This window comes from Coregonus lavaretus (assembly GCF_964263955.1).
Source record: "Coregonus lavaretus genome assembly, chromosome: 18".
Classification (NCBI taxonomy): domain Eukaryota; kingdom Metazoa; phylum Chordata; class Actinopteri; order Salmoniformes; family Salmonidae; genus Coregonus; species Coregonus lavaretus.
The window spans coordinates 14,831,615-14,854,176 of record NC_140005.1 but is presented as its reverse complement, the minus strand read 5'-3'; the positions used below and the strand labels follow the sequence as shown (position 1 = coordinate 14,854,176).

Genomic DNA, 22,562 nt, shown 5'->3' with positions numbered 1-22,562 from the left:
ACACCACTCTACCCCAATAACACCACTCTACCCCAATAACACCACTCTACCCCAATAACACCACTCTACCTCAATAACACCACTCTACCCCAATAACACCACTCTACCCCAATAACACCACTCTACCCCAATAACACCACTCTACCCCAATAACACCACTCTACCCCAATAACACCACTCTACCCCAATAACACCACTCTACCTCAATAACACCACTCTACCCCAATAACACCACTCTACCCCAATAACACCACTCTACCCCAATCAGCCTCTGCTGAACAGATGTAGTGGCGGGACGTTACGAATATTTTGAGAGGCCTTCCCTCCTCTCTTCCCTCTCCCTCCTTCCCTCCTCTCCCCCCTCTCCCTCCTTCCCTCCCTCCCTCCTTCTCCCTGGCGCCGTAAATTGCCACAGCAGAAGGCTAAACAAGAGCGTGTGCCGCCAAGCCTTAAATCACATTTATAAGGATTTGGTTAGCATAGTAATAACAAAATCAAGTGACAAGGCCGGGAGGGGGGCAGCGGGAGGTGGAGGGAGATGGGGGGATAATGTTTTGCATCGCAGAGGTCTGTGGAAGGAGATGATGAGGCTTTTGAAGGTGAGCAGGCTGGCTGATGTTAAAGAGCACAAATTACAGGGTTTACGGTCATAGGGAAGTTAAGACCGTACGATCGGTCCCTGTAGAAATGTATTCAATTCATTTCCAGTAATCTGCCACATAATGAAAAAATAAAAGATATTTAGAAATTCAGGAGGTGTATACTGTATGTTCTCTATTGTAATTCGGTCATGGTTAACCTTAGCATTACTGTACCGCCTTACACTAAGTGAAATAATATATACACAGTATACAGTATAAGGGATATCCACAGACACAGGGACACAGATACACACACACCAGTGGAGGCTGCTGAGGGGAGGATGGCTCATAATAACGGCTGGAACGGAGCAAATGGAATGGCATCAAACACCTGGAAACCATGTATTTGATGTATTTGTTACAGTTCCACTAATTCCCCTCCAGCCATTACCACGAACCTGTCCTCCCCAATTAAGGTGCCACCAACCTCCTGTGACACGCACATACACACACATGCATAGAGATGAATAAGAAATCAATTTAATTCAATACCATAACTGAATATGGACATAAATAATGCTAATTTGATACTTAATAATTATTATGAAGTCATATTCCTTTCAATTAAATTGGTTGTAGTAAGATTGACATCTCTGCAATTCACACACAGATATAGATTACATACGATTCTTAATAGTATTTTCTTGGCTTACAGTAGTCATGTATTAGCTAAGCAGATAGAATGATATAAAGGTCAAAATGTCTTCAAAATCATGTTCACACACACACACACACACACACACACACACACACACACACACACACACGCCTAGAGTCCTTAGCTGGGAACATGAGAGACAAAGATAAGGAACATGACAAAGTTTATGTTCACAGGACTAGCTGTCAGGTTCGAGGAGTAAGAAGTCATGGAAGAAATTACATTAAAAAGATGGATCTAACATTTTTATGGAATGATAAAAAGGCGAAACGAGGCACCCTCTTGAATACTTGACGTCTCATCTGTCTTGGATAGGTGAAACCCCTGTTCTCCACACACACTCAGAAAGAAGAAAGGAAAAGTGTGTGTGTTTGTGTGCGTGCATGTGTGTGTGTGTGTGTGCATGTGTGTGCGTGTGTGCGTGGCTGTGTATGTGTGCATATGTGTGTGCATGTGTGTGTGCATGTGTGTGCGTGTGTGTGTATGTGTGCATATGTGTGTGCATGTGTGTGTGCGCACCATCTCCACAGAGCAACAGAGGAAGAAGAAAGAAGCTATAATGACACTATACATAGAATTCATGTATTTAATGAAACACTAATCAACATACACTATTTAATGAAACACTAATGAACATACACTATTTAATTAACTACAACTACTCTGTGCTCCAAGGACAATGAGGTGCTTCACCTAACTAGTGTAAAAAAAAATCTCTTCAATATGTATGAATTAATTAATGAGTAGGATTACTATCTTCGAACAGAACATAGTTGTGTCAAGCTGGGTTTGTTATGTGAATGACGAGGGCTTACATGAACATGTAAATCACGCTTTGAATTCTAAATTCACTCCACATCACATTTGATTCAGTTCAATTCTAGCTATGTGATTAACTAAGATTCCATTCCTTTGTAGATTCCATTTTCCTCTGTGTCTCAGTGTCTCCTATCAGGACGGTGTATTTTCTTATTGATGTCTTTATATTGTTCTCTGCATACCAATTCAATTTATAGACCAAATATTCAACTGGTATATCATTTTAAATATGAAAGATTATTAAATATAAACAATTATTTTCCCAGTTATCTTTAATTGTAAGGATACTATCTGGAAGCTTGAAGAATTTCTTCCTCCGCCTTGTGCTCCTGTTGAATGAGGCTCGCCAATAAGTAACAAACGCTACCTTCCACTCTGGGCTACAAGCCCACTGTGGCTAGAACTAACAGTGGCTCATGTGTGGTAGGTAAGTGTGTGTGTGTGTGTGCGTGAGTGTGTGTGTGTGCGTGCATCTGTGTGTGTGTGTCCCTGTCCTGTACATAAGCTGTATATGGGACAGACCCTTGCAGAGCCCCTAGATCTCCAAGGCCATTTCTAAATCAGAGGCAAATATAAAACGCAACGCCTATTCAAAAAAAGATATAGCCCAAGAGCAGACATGGACCCTTCCAGAGATTCAAAGGAATTATTGGTCCATGATTATCCTGTCTTCCCCTCATCTGTCACCTTGCCTGTCCTCTACCCCTCCTCCATTTCCATCGCTCTCTCAGCCACATTATCTTTGAAGAATCTCCTAGACTCTTTGCCTCTGTTAATTTAGTGTGGTTTTACTCAACTACTATTTCACCCTGATGGGCCCCAATGATGAGACGTGTGTGTGTGTGTGTGTGTGGGGGGGATGAGATGTGAGGGACTGTTTATTAGCGGTGCCAGTAGACATTAAAATACTGCATCTCCCATAATCCTCTCTGGAGGTGGCCGGGCGCTGACTCGTAGCGTTGAGGCTCTTGAATGCCGCGTTGTGTTGTTTCACAGGGAACATACAGAATATAAAGGTCTTATCTCTGGTAAAAACATCATAGCATCACAGACTCTGGCTAATACAACGCCTCTATAAAAGTCACAAAGGAGAAGTGTGTGTGTGTATGTAGGGCTCCCGAGTGGCGCAGCAGTCTAAGGCACTGCATCTCAGTGCTTGAGGCGTCACTACAGACCCCCTTGTTCGATTCCAGGCTGTATCACAACCGGCCGTGATTGGGAGGCCCATAGGGCAGCGGACAATTGGCCCAGCGTCGTCCGGGTTTGGCCGGTGTAGGCCGTCATTGTAAATAAGAATTTGTTCTTAACTTAGTTAAATAAAGGTTAAAAAATAATAATAAAAAGAGTGCAGAGGTAATAGTGTGTAGGTGTTGATTGATATAGCGGTGTGTGTTCGACACATGTTCTCTCTGTTAGGGCCACAGACAAAGAGAGCTTTGAGTGATGGACATAGCCCTACTGTCCACACACAGACAGAAGATTCCCATAAGCAGCTCTGTCTCAATTGTCCATTGAGGAAGGTGTGTGTGTAGCAGGGGTGCTAATTCTGCATAGCAAGGAGAAAGTGATGCAACTTAATACAACGCATCCTGAATGTATGCAGATAGTGGCACTATAATTAGAATGTATGTGATAACAGACTAGTAATTAATGTATAACTTTGCAGAGAGTCTAATGTGATTATATTACAGCAATTAGCTAGCAATGACACTGACTAGGTCACCTACACACATTGTACACCAATATACTCTCCCTCCCTCCCTCCTTCTTTCCCACACTCACACACTGCTCAGCTCAAGGCCACAAAGAATAAGACCACCACTTCCCACAACCACCTATTTAACATGAGCTATTTTACATCACATTTGATATGTTTGTCAACTCTTTGTTATTGTTTTACACTGGTTCAGAGGTTACTCCCTCTCTCTCTCTCTCTCTCTATTTCTCCTTTCCACCCCTTTCCTTCTCTTTCTCTATATCTATTTTGTGTGTATGTGAATGCGTGTGAGTGTGTGTGTGTGAGAGAGAGAATCCCTGTACTGTCTGTGTATAAGGACATTAACTATCAGTCGTTTTAGAGCTTGTAGTATGTGAGTTTTGAGAACGTGACTTTTCAAAGAATGTGTGTGTGTTCTAAGTGCATGTATTCCTATGAGTATAAGGCAGTATACATCATACATAGCATGTTAGGGTTTATGCCCTAAAACCACATTTGTGTGTGTGTGTGTGTACTCACTGTCCTCTGCAGTACGTAGGCTGGTCCAGTCACTGGCGGTCTCTCCGTGTGTGTGTGACACCACCACTCTGAACAGGTAGTCTGTGTATGGAGACAGACCTTCCACCGTGTGGCTGAATGTACTGGTCACGTTGTTCAGCAGTCTACGAGGGAACACATATACAAATTTATATTTCCTATATTAGATACATCAAAAAATGTAGTAGCTCCGCACTCAAAAGGTATGCTAGAAACACAGATTAGTTGAATGTTGGGGCCAAAATTATAAATCAGTAAAAAGTCACCTGAGTGACTGATTAACGATTGATTAAAATATCTTAGTGTTTCAAATGTGAGTCTATATCAACTAATAGACCTTTTCTCTGTGTTCTTATTCCTCATTTAAATGTCAAGCCCTGCGCGTAACAAACACAATTCTAAACATTTCATATATACAATTATAAAATTAGGATAAAACACCTGGCAACCAGCATCAACCTACCCTTCCTCTATCACACATACACTACCGTTCAAAAGTTTGGGGTCACTTAGAAATGTCCTTGTTTTTGAAAGAAAAGCAATTTTTTTGTCCATTAAAATAACATCAAATTGATCAGAAATACAGTGTAGACATTGTTAATGTTGTAAATGGCTATTGTAGCTGGAAACAGCTGATTTTGAATGGAATATCTACATAGGCGTACAGAGGCCCATTATCAGCAACCATCAGTCCTGTGTTCTAATGGCACGTTGTGTTTGCTAATCCAAGTTTATCATTTTAAAAGGCTAATTGATCATTAGAAAACCCTTTTGCAATTATGTTAGCACAGCTGAAAACTGTTGTGCTGATTAAAGCAGTAATAAAACTGGCCTTCTTGAGACTAGTTGAGTATCTGGAGCATCAGCAATTGTGGGTTCGATTGCAGGCTCAAAATGGCCAAAAACAAATAACTTTCTTCTGAAACTCGTCAGTCTATTCTTGTTCTGAGAAATGAAGGCTATTCCATGCGAGAAATTGCCAAGAAACTGAAGATCTCGTACAACGCTGTGTACTACTCCCTTCACAGACCAGCGCAAACTGGCTCTAACCAGAATAGAAAGAGGAGTGGGAGGCCCCGGTGCACAACTGAGCAAGAGGACAAATACATTAGAGTGTCTAGTTTGAGAAACAGACGCCTCACAGGTCCTCAACTGGCAGCTTCATTAAATAGTACCCACAAAACACCAGTCTCAACATCAACAGTGAAGAGGCGACTCCGGGATGCTGACCTTCTAGGCAGAGTTGCAAAGAAAAAACCATATCTCAGACTGCCCATCTTAATCTTTTATTTTTATTGGCCAGTCTGAGATATGGCTTTTTCTTTGCAACTCTGCCTAGAAGGTCAGCATCCCTTTTCTTTCGAAAACAAGGACATTTATAAGTGACCCCAAACTTTTGAACGGTAGTGTACATAGGAATATCAATTAACAGAACGTCACTGAATATGACGCCTGGTAATTGGCATGAATGGAATGAATCAGACAGCTATTGTTCTAGCAGCACCAATCTCCCAGACAGGGCCTTTCTATAGAAGAGTACTATTGGACATCATGAATAAATCAGGGTAAGAATGAGAGGCGTACTGTAGGTAGCGTGCTGGAGGATGAGGGAATGAGGCTGATATATAATACATGGACCTAGTCATTTATTTATTACCATTGAATGAGAATTCCCTCTTTTTGGATTAAATTGCAATTTGTTGACAGGAAGCATGGAATTAATACATATCAGATACCAGCACAACTTGCTTTCTCCGTCTACTGATCTCTACCTCTCTCTCTCTCTCTCTCTCTCTCTCTCTCTCTCTCTCTCTCTCTCTCTCTCTCTCTCTCTCTCTCTCTCTCTCTCTACCTCTCTCTCTACCTCTCTCTCTACCTCTCTCTACACCTCTCTCTACACCTCTCTCTCTCTACCTCTCTCTCTCACTCTCTCTTTATCTCTACCTCTTTCTCGCTACCTCTCTCTCTCTACCTCTCTCTCTCTTTCTCTACCTCTCTCTCTACCGCTCTCTCTCTCTACATCTGTCTCTCTCTACATCTCTCTCTCTATATATATCTATCTCTCTCTACATCTACCTCTCTCTACATCTCTCTCTCTATATATATCTATCTCTCTCTACATCTACCTCTCTCTATCTCTCTCTCTCTCTCTCTCTCTCTCTCTCTGTCTCAATCGTCCATTGAGGAAGGTGTGTGTGTAGCAGGGGTGCTAATAATGTGCTTCTTCTTGAGCCACTCCTTTGTTGCCTTGGCCGTGTGTTTTGGGTCATTGTCATGCTGGAATACCCATCCACGACCCATTTTCAATGCCCCGGCTGAGGGAAGGAGGTTCTCACCCAAGATTTGACGGTACATGGCCCCGTCCATCGTCCCTTTGATGTGGTGAAGTTGTCCTGTCCCCTTAGCAGAAAAACACCCCCAAAGCATAATGTTTCCACCTCCATGTTTGATGTGGGGATGGTGTTCTTGTGGTCATAGGCAGCATTCCTCCTCCTCCAAACACGGCGAGTTGAGTTGATGCCAAAGAGCTCCATTTTGGTCTCATCTGACCACAACACTTTCACCCAGTTCTCCTCTGAATCATTCAGATGTTCATTGGCAAACTTCAGACGGGCCTGTATATGTGCTTTCTTGAGCAGGGGGACCTTGCGGGCGCTGCAGGATTTCAGTCCTTCACGGCGTAGTGTGTTACCAATTGTTTTCTTGGTGACTATGGTACCAGCTGCCTTGAGATCATTGACAAGATCCTCCCGTGTAGTTCTGGGCTGTATCCTCACCGTTCCCATGATCATTGCAACTCCACGAGGTGAGATCTTGCGTGGAGCCCCAGGCCGAGGGAGATTGACAGTTCTTTTATGTTTCTTCCATTTGCGAATAATCGCAACCAACTGTTGTCACCTTCTCAACAAGCTGCTTGGCGATGGTCTTGTAGCCCATTCCAGCCTTGTGTAGGTCTACAATCTTGTCCCTGACATCCTTGGAGAGCTCTTTGGTCTTGGCCATGGTGGAGAGTTTGGAATCTGATTAAATGATTGCTTCTGTGGACAGGTGTCTTTTATACAGGTAACAAACTGAGATTAAAAGTGTGCTCCTAATCTCAGCTCGTTACCTGTATAAAAGACACCTGGGAGCCAGAAATCTTTCTGATTGAGAGGGGGTCAAATACTTATTTCCCTCATTAAAATGCAAATCAATATATAACATTTTTGACATGCGTTTTTCTGGATTTTCTGTCTCTCACTTTTCAAATAAACCTACCCTTAAAATGATAGACTGATCATTTCTTTGTCAGTGGGTAAACGTACAAAATCAGCAGGGGATCAAATACTTGTTTCCCTCACTGTACTTATTGAGCTATAAAAGTTACTGTTAGTGGTTTATCCGGTGTAGCCCTGACCAGCAGTAGTAATGTTAGTCTGTCTATTCTATTCTGTCTGTTAGTGATGCTAGTGGCTTTAGTAGTGATAGTGTTATCTATGGTCAGTATAATGAAGGGTCTGACCATTGTAAAGGACAATCCGGCATAGCCCTCATCTGAAGGGTATTGTGTATTATTTTGCTGTATAGCTATGTATGTTTAGAAGTAGAGGGGTTTATTGTGTATCTATGCATAGTAAGGGGTCTTACTCTTGTATAGGACCGTCTGGTGTAGCCCTCATCTGTAGGTCGTAGTATAGGGGTCCAGGAGCGTTGGCACGGCCTGGAGGGAGCCAGGACACCTGCAGACTGGCAGGGGTGGCATCTAACCCTCCCGGGGGCATCACACCATCTGGAGCTGGGGAGAGAGAGAGCGAGAGAGAGCGAGAGAGAGCGAGAGAGAGCGCGAGAGAGCGAGAGCGAGAGAGAGCGAGAGAGAGAGATAAAGATAAATTAATGGACATCTTCACATCATCACCAATCCCCTTGGTCCTTAGACATAGAGGACGACACTGTGTCATTTGTCCCTCTGGGCTCTCTGCGGGCCACCAGAACAGACAGCTCAGCTTGTGCCCCAGATGATGACTTGTGGCCTGAATGAAAGACAACATCCTCCGTCTCTTCTCGTCTTAGAGAGTGGCAGGAGTCAGCGCTCCCTCTCTGATCTACAACAAAGACTGTTCACACAAAGAACCTTACAGAAAGAGAGAGGGAAAGAGAGAGAGAAAAAGGCAGTGAGAGATGGAGCAGAGAGGAGAGGAATGTGAGACTCATTTCTAAAGAAGAGTTGGCACACTCTCACCCCCCCAGACCAGATATACAAGCCCCTACTGACAACCCTTTCTATTAAGGACCGTCACACACACACACACGCACACACACACATACACACACACACACATTTCTATTCTCATTAACATTGCCTTTGCATTGTGATCCTCTTCAGGCAACTGTTAAATTCTCCACTTATGAACATCGATCAGACAGACGCTGAAACATCTTCAAGGTCTGAAGGGAAAACATTGTGATTTGTCTGCATGGAGGTGCACTTGACTGGAAGCTCCAGTTCAAATCACACTGTTAGAGAGGCTATAGAACACACATCAACACCATAGTGTGTGTGTGTGTGTGTGTGTTTGCGTGCGTGTGTGTGTACTTGCATGCATGTGTGCTAGCATGCATATGTGTGTGTGTGTGTGTGTGTGAAACCCTCTCTCCAACAGACTGTAGAGACCATTGTTCAATCAACATCAACACACTCCTCTCACAGCCCTCCACTCATCACCGCACTACACTATAGGCCAGACCCAAACCACTGATTATTGATCCTTACACACCACACATACTGATAGGCCAATACATAACACAATATTCTGTAGGAAAAACAGACATATTGGACATAATGAACACAATAATACATCAAAGATAAATTATTTTGCAGATGGAATTTAGTGAGAGGACCTTTCAGGCATCATGTCTGTATGAGAACAAAGTCATGTGTGTGTGTGTGTGTGTGTGTGTGTGTGTGTGTGTGTGTGTGTGTGTGTGTGTGTGTGTGTGTGTGTGTGTGCACGTCCGTGCATGCGTATGTGTGTATGTTTGTGCATGAGTGCGAGCATGTGTGTGTGTGTCTGTCTGGGTGCATGCTTGTGCATGCGCGTGAATGCATGCCTGCGCCCATGTGTGTGTGTGTGTGTGTGCATGTGTGTGTGTTAATGAAGTGATTTGGTGGCGAGGCATTGGTCTAATGTGTTGATGGATGGGAGGGACGTGTGTCAATATGGCCACTGGAACAGAGGATTATGGAGAGAGCGAGAGACACCCTGGGGACTCATCTGTCACTTAGGAAGACAGGAAACAGGAAACAGCACGGATCACAAAAAATAAAGGAGAGAAAAAACAACAAAACCAAAAAAACAAGACAAAGGAGATTACTTAACCCTGGTGAAGGGGCAAGGCGGGTGGGGTGGAGTGTAGGTGTGTGTTTGTGTTTGCATGCGTGTCACGGTCAAGCACATCACTCACGTCAGCACCCTGAAATTAGTTTCATGCCCAATTTACATAATGCACAGCACTCCCATTCCGGCAAAAACACTGAATGGAAAGACGAAAGAGATAGGACAAATAAAATAATGAGTGTCTGCAGTATCTGAGTCATGTTCAGTACTCTGTTGTAGTCTAAAGTCTTGCTTTGTTGTAGTCTAAAGTCTTGCTTTGTTGTAGTCTAATGTCTTGCTTTGTTGTAGTCTAATGTCTTGCTTTGTTGTAGTCTAATGTCTTGCTTTGTTGTAGTCTGAAGTCTTGCTTTGTTGTAGTCTAAAGTCTTGCTTTGTTGTAGTCTAATGTCTTGCTTTGTTGTAGTCTGAAGTCTTGCTTTGTTGTAGTCTAAAGTCTTGCTTTGTTGTAATCTAAAGTCTTGCTTTGTTGTAGTCTAAAGTCTTGCTTTGTTGTAGTCTGAAGTCTTGCTTTGTTGTAGTCTAAAGTCTTGCTTTGTTGTAATCTAAAGTCTTGCTTTGTTGTAGTCTAAAGGTGTGCTCTGTTGTAGTCTAAAGCCTTGCTCTGTTGTAGTCTAAAGCCTTGCTCTATTGTAGTCTTCATCTGGACTGACTGATGTGAAATACCAAGACTGGTGACAGCAAATGCTTGGTTGGCAGCACCCATCTCATCTATCATCACCTACCTACCTACAGTCTCCTACATTCTCAGATCCTAGATCTGGGTCCGTATAACAACCCTATGTAGTGCACTATTAGAGGGAATAGGGTGCCAAACTAGTACACTACTTTTGGCCGGAGTTAGAACACTAAAGAAGAAATAGGGTGCCAAAGTGCACTATAAAGGGATACAAACACAACCCAATTACTGTGGGAGAGGAAGTGGACCAGCAGAGGGCTCATTAGGCATATTACCAATCTGCCCCTGCTCTGTAGTTGTGGCCAAGCCTATAACTGTGGTGATGGTTATGAGTAGTGTATGGGAAGACATTGAGCCTGGGCCCAGCACAACGTCATAGCTGCTTTCTAGTCAGCCCAATCACTTATACTAGTCATAGCCAACACTCTAACTGCACTGTATGTATAGGACAGCTAGTGCCAGAATAACCCATTTGACTATAGTACTACACTGTGTCAGCCATCATTACTGGCTTGGCTAAAATACCTAACAGGTCGTTGATGTAAATGATCATGTTTTCTCAATCAGCTCGACAAATAAAGTAATATACATTTTTGCCCAGAGTGCAGTGGTAGTACTAGAGAAGTCTATGTACTGTAGTAAGTCATGTGTCTGAATGGACCATAAAGTTCATTTTGTGTCGGAAATGTTTATGGTGATATCCTGGCTGTGTTTGTTTGTGTTTTGAGGGTATTTGGAGGGTTGCTGCTTGGGTGTGTGAGTGTCGGTGTCTCCCTGCAAGTGTGTGGGTGTGTGTGTGAACGTGAGTGTGTGTGTGTGCACGCTTGCATGTATGCACCCATGCATGTGTGTGTTTTCTGTGTATCCCAGACTGTAGTTTGTGTGTGTACATGAGTGTGTATCTATTTGACAGAGCAGTTAATTCCAAACACTGGTTTTCCTTCCAACACACACAGAGAGAGAAAAGGTATGCAGCTCTGTGCCTTTGTCTCCTCTTCACACTTCACACAGGTATATCAGAGGTGTCACTAATCATTTTAAACTATGCACTTTTATGTTCCCCCTTCATTGGTAAGCTCTCAGCCTCTTCTGTTCTTTGATATAACAAGGACAGATTGAGACAAGGCTTCAGTTCACCTAACAGAAGTATAAAGATCTGCCAAGGGGAGAGAGAGGAGGAGAGCATGAGAGAGAGGGGAGAGAGGGGAGAGAGAGAGGGGACAACTGTGGTATTTAACATTTATACTTCCTCATGCCTTTGTTTTGAACTTGAAACATTTTTCGGATGAACTTTCCAGACTCATGCTTTTGTTGTGGTGTGATTGCCGTGGCGCCGACGTGCAGGTGTGTGTGTGTGTGTGTGTGTGTGTGCGTATGGTTATCTCATTAGCATCTGATCAGATCTGGCATTTATCAGTATGCACAATTAGGTCCCATTCTATTCTAGGGATAAACATACACACAAACACTCACACACACAGACACACACACATCCATGCACATGCACAAACACACACACACAGGTACACACACGGTACAGGGGCCATATTTTAACAGTCGAATGTCACTAGAATTTCTGATATTCACACAGCTCCTCTCCTGCTCCGCAGAACAGCCTCCTTTTGCACCCCCTTAACTCTCTGTGTGTGTACGTGTGTGTGTACGTGTGTGTGTGCGTGTGTGTGTTTGTGTGTGTGTGTGTGTGCAGAGCGTTGGAAGGGGGCAAGGGATTACCGCTCCCACAGCCTGGCTGGGGGGAAGACAAAAGGAGAGGAGAAGAAAAGGAGGGAACAGGGAAAAACGAGTGTGATCAAATTGGTATAATAAGAGTTGTGCGATGTTTGAAGGAATATCACCACATCAGAGGAGATCGTTGATTCAGAAATACAGAGAGAGAGAGAGAGAGAGAGAGAGAGAGAGAGAGAGAGAGAGAGAGAAGTAGAGAGGAAGAGACAGAGAGAGAGAGAGAGAGAGAGAGAGAGAGAGAGAGAGAGAGAGAGAGAGTAGAGAGAGAGAGAGAGAGAGAGAGAGAGAGAGAGAGATAGACAGAGAGATAGAGGGAGAGAGATAGAGAGGGAGGAGGAGAGTGTCAGATGAAAGGCCTGAATGTCTATAGATCAGGATATTAACACAAATGTACTGGACATACTGGACATACATTACAATGTTAACACTGACACCAACCAGCTGTGAGTGTGTGTGTGGTGTCTAAGATTGTTTATTGATCGATCACCCGCTCATCCTCCCTGACTCCCATTCCAGAGAGAAAAGCAAGAGAAAAACAGGGGGAAGAAGGGAAGAGACAAAGAGAGGTAAATATTGTCACCCTTATCACCACCATGGTTTATTTCCCCTAACCCTTATACACACTGCTTCTCTTTTTCAAGCACACGCAGGCACACACACACACACATACACACACACAAATGGCCCATGCCTGGCTATGCTGTGTGGTGTGTAAAACATTTTAATCAATTTTCCGGCCATTAAGTAAAGGAAATGTTAAGTAAGGGGAATGGTGCAGCATCTATTTAACCACTGGCTATTTAAGTGACTAGTTCCATTTGTAGAGAGGCTCATAAAACGCAACATAATTACAATCAACCACAATTTAACAGGCTAAAAGGCTCCTGCTAGTACAGTGAGAATGTTATTCTGTAGAGGCTTCCTTCTGTTCACTCTGTCATTTAGGTTAGTATTGTGGAGTAACTACACTGTTGTTGATCCATCCTCAGTTTTGTCCTATCACAGCCACTAAACTCTGTAACTGTTTTAAAGTCACCATTGGCCTCATGGTGAAATCCTTGAGCGGTTTCCTTTCTCTCCAGCAACTGAGTTAGGAAGGACGCCTGTATCGTTGTAGTGACTGGGTGTATTGATACACCATCCAAAATGTAATTCATAACTTCACCATGCTCAAACGGATATTCAATGTCTGCTTTTTTTTTTTTTTCATCTACCAATAGCTGCCCTTCTTTGTGAGGCATTGGAAAACCTCCCTGGTCTTTGTGGTTGAATTTGTGTTTGAAATGTACAGGGTCGTATTTACTAGTAATGAACGTGAAGGGACTACCTGATCTTGTCCAATAAGAAATACTTGTTTTTGTTTTCTGTTGCGTAAGGTTTTGCTAATGTGTGCATGAACTAATACTACCCAGATTTCCCCCCACTTTGTAAACTGGAGCCATGCAGCAATGCTATATTTTGATAAGTACACAAGTGTAAAAATGTATGCACTCACTAACTGTAAGTCGCTCTGGATAAGAGCGACTAAAATGTAATGTAAATGAAATTCACTGTTCTATTGAGGGACCTTACAGATAATTGTATGTGTGGGGTACAAAGATGAGGTAGTCATTCAAAAATTATGTTAAACACTATTATTGAGTCCATGCAACTTATTATGTGACTTTTTAAGCAAATATTTACTCCTGAATATATTTAGGCTTGCCATAACAAAGGGGTTGAATACTTATTGACTCAAGACATTTCATTTGTAATTAATTTGTAAAACATTCTAAAAACATAATTCCATTTTGACATTATGGGGTATAGTGTGTAGATCAGTGACACAAAATCTAAATGTAATCCATTTTCAATTCAGGCTGTAACACAACAAAATGTGGAATAAGTCAAGGGGTGTGAATACATTCTGAAGGCACTGTATACTGTATGTCTATGGTACCTTACCTGTAGGGAGCATGGAGACAGCAGTAGGTAGACTGTCCACACACCCCATAGTGTTGCAGGCCCGGACCATCAGGCTGTAGTTAGAGTAGGGCTGGAGACCTCCGACAGACACCCACCTTCCTGCTTCACTACTATTATACACACTATCACCATCACCTTCATCATCACCATCATCATGACCTGGACCTGAGAGGGGGAGAGAGAAATCGAGCGAGAGAGAGAGAGAGAGAGAGAGAGAGAGAGAGAGAGAGAGAGAGAGAGAGAGAGAGAGAGAGAGAGAGAGAGAGAGAGAGAGAGAGAGAGAGAGAGAGAGAGAGAGAGAGAAAGAGAGAGAGATGGAGAGAGAGAGAGGGGGAGAGAGATATAGACAGAGAGAGAGAGAGAGAGAGAGAGAGAGAGAGAGAACCTGAATCATCAGTATCCTAGTTTTGAATTCATGTTGTTTGAAGCAGACCTCGTCACATGTGAAGGAGAGACAGAAAGATATTTACTTTACAGTTCTTTAGGGAAATAAGTATGGTGCATTACCATTAACATGCCAGAAGGGCTTTAACCTTTGGTCCCTGATCTATCTAAAAGATAACAGAGGTTCGATAGATGAATACAACCACACACAGAGAGCCATGCTGTATATCAGACACATATGGTTTATATATGATCCCCCATTTGACACCTGCTAATGAAAATGTTACAGATCAATCGATAATCCACCACACTTTGTCCCCCACCACGCACACGCGCACACATAGACACACACACACATTCAGACAGGCAGGCAGGTCAGGGGTTGACCATCATGGTCCCTAGACACCACCACTTACAGTAATGCAATCCATCTGAGGATATACGGCCCCATGCACACATTAAATAGGAATTTATTTCACTTAGATCTCACTGGACCTATAGGGGAAGGGAGGAGGAGGAAGAGAGGAGGGGGAGGAGAAGGGGAGGAGCAGGGAGGAGGCGGGAGGGGAAAGAGAGTTGGATGAAAGAGCAGCGAGGAGAAAGCGAGAGAGAGAGAGACGTAGAGAGAGGTAAAGAAAGAGGAAAGGAAAGGAGAGAAAGAGATACAGAAGGAGAAAGAGAGAGGGAGAAAGAGAGAGAGAGAAAGAAAGACTGAGAGACTGCTGTGCTACCGCACTGCTAACTTTGGCACAACTCCTCATTTTCTATTAGTGCTGAAAACACAGAAAGCAAAAAAAAAAAAAACTGATAACATTTCACAGCTTAAGCAAAAATAAACAAGCTTAATGAATTAACGCGATTTGGTTTCCCCAGACAGCCCTCTCTCTCCCCAACTCCCCGGCCCTGGTCCGCTTTCTAAATCTTATAATTGCTTCCAATTTACCTAGTCTGCTGTTGGCAGTTTGTAAAATGAAACGCTAACATGAAAGCATCCGTCTCAGTTTTATTAACGGCAAGTGTGTTTTCTTCTGCATTTCCTCACTCTCTTTCTCTCTCTCCTTCGCTCTCTCCATCTACTTATCTATATCTCTCTTGCTCTCTCTCTCTCTCTCTCTCTCTCTCCCTCTCACTCCCTCTCTCATGAGTAAAAGGCTGCCGTGGACATGTGCTATATTTCCCGACAGAGAGAGAGTGATGGCTGATTTTCAGCAGTGAGGAATAGAGAGTGATTGAAAAGAGCTTTCTTCCTACAGCTCTACATAAATCACAACATGAGTCAATATTTAATAATGCTTGGCTTGGTCTGGGCCTCTTGACCAGCCTTGTCAGGGGGAATAGCTCTCTCTCTCGCCATCACACTGTGTGTGTGTGTGTGTGTCTGTTGATCAGGCCTGTCATGTGTAATAGGTCCCTCCTGGCTGTCTGTGACATAAGGGCCAGTTTTACTACCATACTAACATGTACAGGACCATTACACTGCTACTGGGCCCTTAGTCTGGACATAGAGGAGGAGAAGATGGGAAGGGAGGGGAGGCCTGTGATGGATACACAGAGAGGGTTACTGTAGGACGCTCAAAGGAAAAGAAAGGTCCTGAATATTAAGACATGCACATCTACACAATCTTCTACATCACTAGGCGCGCATGCACACTCACACACACACACACACACACACACACACACACACACACACACACACACACACACACACACACAAAGATCTCGACACACAGATAAAGGCAGTGTGTATCAAAAGGGTAGCCAGAGTAATATTCCATATTTCTCTTTCTTCCCTGGCTCTCATCCCTCTCCGCACTTGTCCTAATCTGTGTGTTCCTGTGTGAAGGAGACATCAAAGCTGTGCTGTAACACACAGGTCTCTCTGCTCACTGAGAGAGAGGTCACTACCATCTCTACACACTGATTACTACCACCGACTATCTACTCTCCTCCTCTAGCTGTCCTCGTGTGCCTTCACCCCTCTCTGTTTCACTCTCAACTCCCCTCTCTACCTATATCGTCTGTTTTAAAAAATTGTATACACTCCCCTTTGTATTTATTTGGACAGTGAAGCTAAAACCTTTAATTTGTCTCTATACTCCAGCATTTTAGATTTGAGATCAAATGTTTCATATGAAGCGACAGTACAGAATGTCACCTTTTATTTGAGGGTACTTTCATACATAGCTGTTTTACTGTTTAGAAATGTAAGCTATTTATGTGATTGAATTGTCATTTTTTGTCAACAATTACACAAAATACTTTGTAATGTCAAAGTGGAAGAAAAATTATATTATTTTAAAGATAAATAACAAAATCATAACTAAAATATAGTAGTTTCCCCTTTGTTTAGGCAATCCTAAATTAAGTAAGGAGTAAAATTTGGCTTAACACATCTCATAATAAGTTAAATGGACTCTGTGTGAAATAGGGGTTGACATGATTTTTGAATGACTAACCCTTCCTATGTCCCCCATACATACACCATCTGTAAGGCCCATTTGAGAGGCAGGCAGCCTAGCGGTTAGAGCTTTGGGACAGTAACCGAAAGGTTGCTTGTTTGAATCCCCGAGCCGACAAGGTGGAAAAATCTGCTGTTCTGCCCTTGAGCAAGGCAGTTAACCCCCACAACAACTGCTCCGTGGGCACTGATAACGGTGGACGTCATTTAGGACAGCCCTCCGCACCGCTCTCATTCAGAGGGGTTGGGTTAAATGCAACTGACTAGATATCGGAAGTTCCGAACGTAACTATGGTTCTACAAATACCTGGAAGACCGTCAGTACGGTTGAAAGTATGGATTATATCCCTCGTGCTCTGCGCAGGTCGAGAAATAATAACAACAAAGTGATGTGACAGCGTGGTAGGACGTGCCCCCGCGGTTCATATAAAACCGTATGTCAGACCACGCACTGTCTCAAAGAATCTTCTCGCCCAAAAGATTCAGAGTGACAGGAAAGTACTGATGATCTTCCAGGTATTCGTAGAACCATAGTTACATTCGTAACTTCCGCTCTCCTTCATACCTTTCAACCGTCAGTACGGTTGAAAGTATGGATGACTGATACCAACAAGGTCACGAGGAATAGCACTACTAACCTCTGATTAATGCGCCAGTGCCACTGGAAGAATGGCAGAGTCCATGGTGTGGCAGGATGCGACATTGACCTTGTAAAATCTTGAGAACATGCAGGGCGACGACCAGGTAGCAGCTGTACACATCTCATTCAGGGGGACACCTCTCAGCACAGCCCAGGATGTGGCTACACTTCTGGTCGAGTGACATATCAAACCTTCTGGGACAGGGAGCCCTACATCCTTGTAGGCCTGAGTGATGACATCCATAACCCAGTGTGAAAGCCTCTGCTTGGACAATGCTAGGCCTTTTGACTTCCCAACGAAGCACAGAAACAGCTGGTCTGACTTCCTGTAGTGCTCCGAGGCTTGCGTATAGCGTTTGAGGGAACGGACTGGACACAGGAGATTTGCTCGCTCCTCCTCCTCATTCTGGAAAGGAGGGGGGCAGTAGGCCGCCAGCTCGATGGCTTGATTGATGTGAAGAGGTGATAAAACCTTAGGCAAAAAGGCTGGATTGGGCCATAAGGTCACGCCTAGGTCGTCTGCCTTCCATCTTAGGCAGACCGGGCTCATAGAGAGCGTGTGGAGCTCACTCACACGTTTCACTGATGAAATAGCAAAGAGGAAAGCCGTTTTCAGAGATAAAATGGTTTTGTCAAAGCCTCCAATACTAGTGGCAGATCCCAGGATGCCGTGCGGACGGTCCTGGGGGGATGCAGCCGGTGGACAACTTGTAAGAATTGGCAGATGAGGTAGTGGGCCCCTGCCGATTTTCCATCAATGTGTAAATGGTTAGCCGATATAGCTGAGGCATACACCTTCAAGGTAGAGGCAGAGTGACCTGAGTCCAAAGGTTTCTGAAGGAAGCTCTGTATAATAGGTACAGAGCAGGACACCGGTTCCTCCGCCCTGGTAGAGCAGCATTCGGTAAACAGCTTCCAGCGACCAGCATACATCATCCTAGTCGATGGGGCTCTGGCGTTCTGTAACGTCTCGATAATAGCAGGATCGTAGCCGATTAGTAGAGGGTCGAGCTCTTCAGAGGCCACACCCATAGCTGTAGTTGGTCTAGGCTGGGGCTGTAGTTGGTCTGGGCTGAGATGCCATTTCCTGCCGTCCAACTGTGAGAGCAGGTCCTGTCTGTGAGGGAGCTGCCATGGCTCTCCCTCCAGAAGACTGAGGAGGGTTGGAAACCAGGGTCTCCCTGACCATCTGGGGGCTACAAGCTGCAGCCTGTGCTGAGCCTGAGAGACCCTGTACAGCGTTGCTAAGATCAGGGGGGTCAGAGGGAAAGCATACTGTTGTGTGAGCTAAGGCGTCCATGCCCAGGGGGATCTTGGGCGAACAGGTCCATGTGTGCTGTTCCGAACCGCTGCCATATCATCTTCACTACTTGTGGGTGAAGTGTCCATTCACCCAGATGTGGTAGGGCCCATATCAAGAGTTGTTGGGCCACCTGTGGGGATTGTACAGACCTCGTTCCCCCTTGATGGTTGATGTGGAACACTGTCAATGTATTGTCTGATCGTATCAGGACATGTTTGTGAACCGGCAGAAAGTGATTCAGGGCTAGGTAAACTGTCTGAAGTTCTAGCACGTTGATGTGCTCTTTCCTCCAGCGGGGGCACCACTCCCACTGTACAGACCTGTGTTGCCACACTGCTCCCCAGCCTGTTAGTGAAGCGTCGGTCGTCACTACTTCCCGCCTTGCCGTAATTGATCCGAGAGGGACACCTGTAGTCAGGTTGGCTCTCTTCCTCCACGGCCGCAGAGTAGCAAGCCCTTGTCACCTCCACACTGGCCTTAAAGACAGCAGGCCTATCGGTGTCACCGCGGAGGCTGCCGTGAGCATGCCCATCAGTTGTTGGAGCGTTCGTACCTTCACCAATGCATTCAACTGGAATTGTTGCAGAACAAGAAGAATGCTGTCCACGCGCTGAGGTGTTATACATGCCTCATAGTGCGGGAGTTCAGAGCCATGCCAATAAAGGTGACCTTTTGGCAGTGTGGTGACGTGGGTCAGTGTCAGCGCTGTGACCTCGGCCGCACACTCGTGAGAGGAGGCGCAGATGAGCCAGTTGTCGAGGTAAGGAAGGATCTTGATCCCCTGTAGGTGGAGGGAGCTCAGGGCTGCGCTCACACATCTTGTGAAGACGCAAGGAGCCAGGGAGAGACCGAAGGGTAATACCGCAAACTGGTATGCCTGGCCCTGGAATGGTGAACCACAGAAAATGCCTTTGTTTCCGGTAACACAGGAACGTGAAAGTAAGCATATTTTAAGTCCAGGGACGTGAACCATTCCCCTGCGGCTACGGTCTGGAGAATGTTGACCGTCCGCAACATGTGAAAGGGGAGAACTTTTAGGAAGACATTGAACCGTTTTAAATCCAGAACTGGACGGAAGCCTCCGTCTTTCTTCTGAACCAGGAAATAGGTTGAGTAAAAGCCATCTTGCTGTTCTGATGCTTTTACTCTTATGATCGTGCCCTTCTCCAGCAGAGATGTAATCTCCTGGTTGAGGGTGCAAGCTTTCAGGGGTTCTGTGACTGAAGTCATTCTGATCCCTGAAAATGGTGGGGACGGCGTCGGAACAGCAGCCTCTACCCTTGTGAGAGGGTCATCACCACCAATGGGTTTGAGGAGTGGGATGCCCAGTAGGTCTGGTGCTGCTGGGTAAATCGGCAGATGGCCGACCCCCACCATTCAGTTTCTGCCCCCACGCCTGTTTGTGGGGTTGGGGGGGGCGCACTGACCATGACCATGGCCTCTTGAGTGTTGGGGGGTTGGCTGCATCAGCCGACTGGGGCTGGCGAGCACCTGTGTTAGGCTGGTGGTAGGACCAAGGGCGTGTGTAGGGCTGGGCCGAGTGAGAACGGTAAGGTTCACAGGTGTCAGGCTTCCCTCTGCCACGACTCTGTGATGCCTGGTTTCTGGGCAGTGGGTTCCACAGCGGTGTAGCCTGACTCAGCTGTTTTCTACGTTCGAAGGCCCACTCAGCCACAGGGCCGAAGAGCAGTCCGGGGACCACTGGGAGCTTCCTCAGCGTCCGTCTGGAGTCATCGGACATTGGGACTTGGGCGAACCAGACCTGGCAACGAGTCACAACAAGGGTGGACATCAGTCTGCCTAGCTCTCTGGTCATGAATGCAAATGCTTGAAGAGATGCATCATTCAGGTTGCAGAGGTCCAGGTCTGCGTGCTCTGGCTGGAGCATCCTGTTCTGTGCTAGCATGAGCACTGAGAGGGAGTTCCCAATGCGGGCCATGCGGGCCGCTGTGTCGTAGGCCCGTGACAGTAGCTCATCTGTGGCCCTGCACTGAGGTCTGGGGCAGCGGGCGTCATCCTTCAGTGCTTCATCTGGGGAGAGCATTAGCTCTGCTATGCATTCATCACCTTAGGCATATGGTCAAGCCCATTTTTGTGGGCTTTGCCTCTTTTGGTGGTCCTGGGTGGATCCTGGCAAACAATGCCGGACGCTGGTAAATTATCTGTGAAAACCAGGCCCTCAACTCTGGCTAGCTGCGCTTCCCTCACCTTCACAGGCCGGATGGCATAGTTAATGCAGGGGTCAGAAAGGGCCTCATGCAGGTGGCCAACGCCTAAGCAGGTGGGGCACAGGTCATGACCATCCTCTACTTGTAGTTCAGCTCCACATGAGGAGCAGCCATGCATGCCCAGCATCATGGTGATCCGGTGTTCTCTCAGCTCAGAATGTGAAGAAAATAAATTATTAAATATATATAAATATAAAATATTTATTATGCAATAAACTAATTAGTCACATTAAGTAATATAATAGTAACCGGAGACTGCATACAACAGCTACCACAATATACAGTAAGGGGTAGAGCTACAATAATCTGGCGGGAGCTGTACAGCACCCGCAAAATAGTTTTGGGTGAGCCTAGCTTTGACTACAGGGCTGGAGCAGGAGCGATATCATGTTTAAACATAGGCTTATTTATGCAAAAGACGTAAGCCAAGCGGACAACACACAGTAGCAGCTAGGTGGAGTTGGTAAGCTAGCTGACGACACACAGTGGCAGCTAGGTTGAGTTGGTAAACTAGCTAGCTAGCTAGTTTGTAGCATGCTAGTAATACCAGCATTTTATAGCTGGCTAGGCTAACAACCTTCCTAGACGTGGTTATCTACGGAAGTGACCCGTTCGAGTTTTAAATAGTCGAAGGACGACTAGTGCCCGGTGGCCTCGATAACAAGCACAGCAGTGGAGGATATTTTGACAAGGTTAGCACAGGAGTACGGTGGCCAACACACACACTAGCTGGTGGGCTAAGTCAGCACAAGACAAGGAAGCCCAATATCCTCTGATAAAAGGCATAGGTTAGCCTTGGAGGGCGAATTTTGCGCTCTGACCCACAGGTCACAGGCCGTTGGTGACAGACTGACAGTACACACAACTCACACAGAGTTTAGCTTACCCTACCGGGACCTGGGAAGATGCAATCCGAAAAATGGGAGCAGCGGAGCAGTCAATTTGCACGATACGGCTAAGCCAACTTTGCGAGAAGAAATAAGAAACAGTGTGTGGAGCGCGAGGGATATCCATACTTTCAACCGCACTGACGGTCTGAAAGGTATGAAGTAGAACCCCTTTCCCTCAGTCAAGTATCGAATTTCCAGCACACATTAAAAAATTCAGGGATCTTTTTGAAAGCCTCATAAAGAAGGGCAGTGATTGATAGATGTGTAACAATAACAAATCAGACAGTGATTATGACTTTAAGCATGGTCAAGTTAATAATGATCAAATCAAATCAAATTGTTTTGGTCACATACACATATTTAGCAGATGTTATTGCGGGTGAAGCGAAATGCCTGTGTTCCTAGCTCCAACAGTGCAGCAGTACATAACAATTCACAATAAAACAAACCTAAAAGTAAAAGCATGGAATTAAGAAATATATAAATATTAGGACGAGCAATGTCGGAGTGGGATTGACTAAA

General features: G+C 44.9%; 1 protein-coding gene across 1 annotated transcript in view; it reads right to left on the bottom strand.

The window, feature by feature from the left end:
- The window catches only part of ush2a (Usher syndrome 2A (autosomal recessive, mild)), a gene marked incomplete at both ends in the record, with an annotated part of 418,741 nt that overhangs the window by 148,500 nt on the left and 247,679 nt on the right, over positions 1-22,562 (bottom strand). The window contains 7 exon segments of the mRNA XM_084181556.1: positions 4,355-4,497; positions 8,000-8,147; positions 14,230-14,299; positions 19,243-19,493; positions 19,592-19,703; positions 20,069-20,201; positions 20,350-20,919. Of these exon segments, the coding sequence (XP_084037682.1) occupies positions 4,355-4,497; positions 8,000-8,147; positions 14,230-14,299; positions 19,243-19,493; positions 19,592-19,703; positions 20,069-20,201; positions 20,350-20,919 (1,427 nt within the window).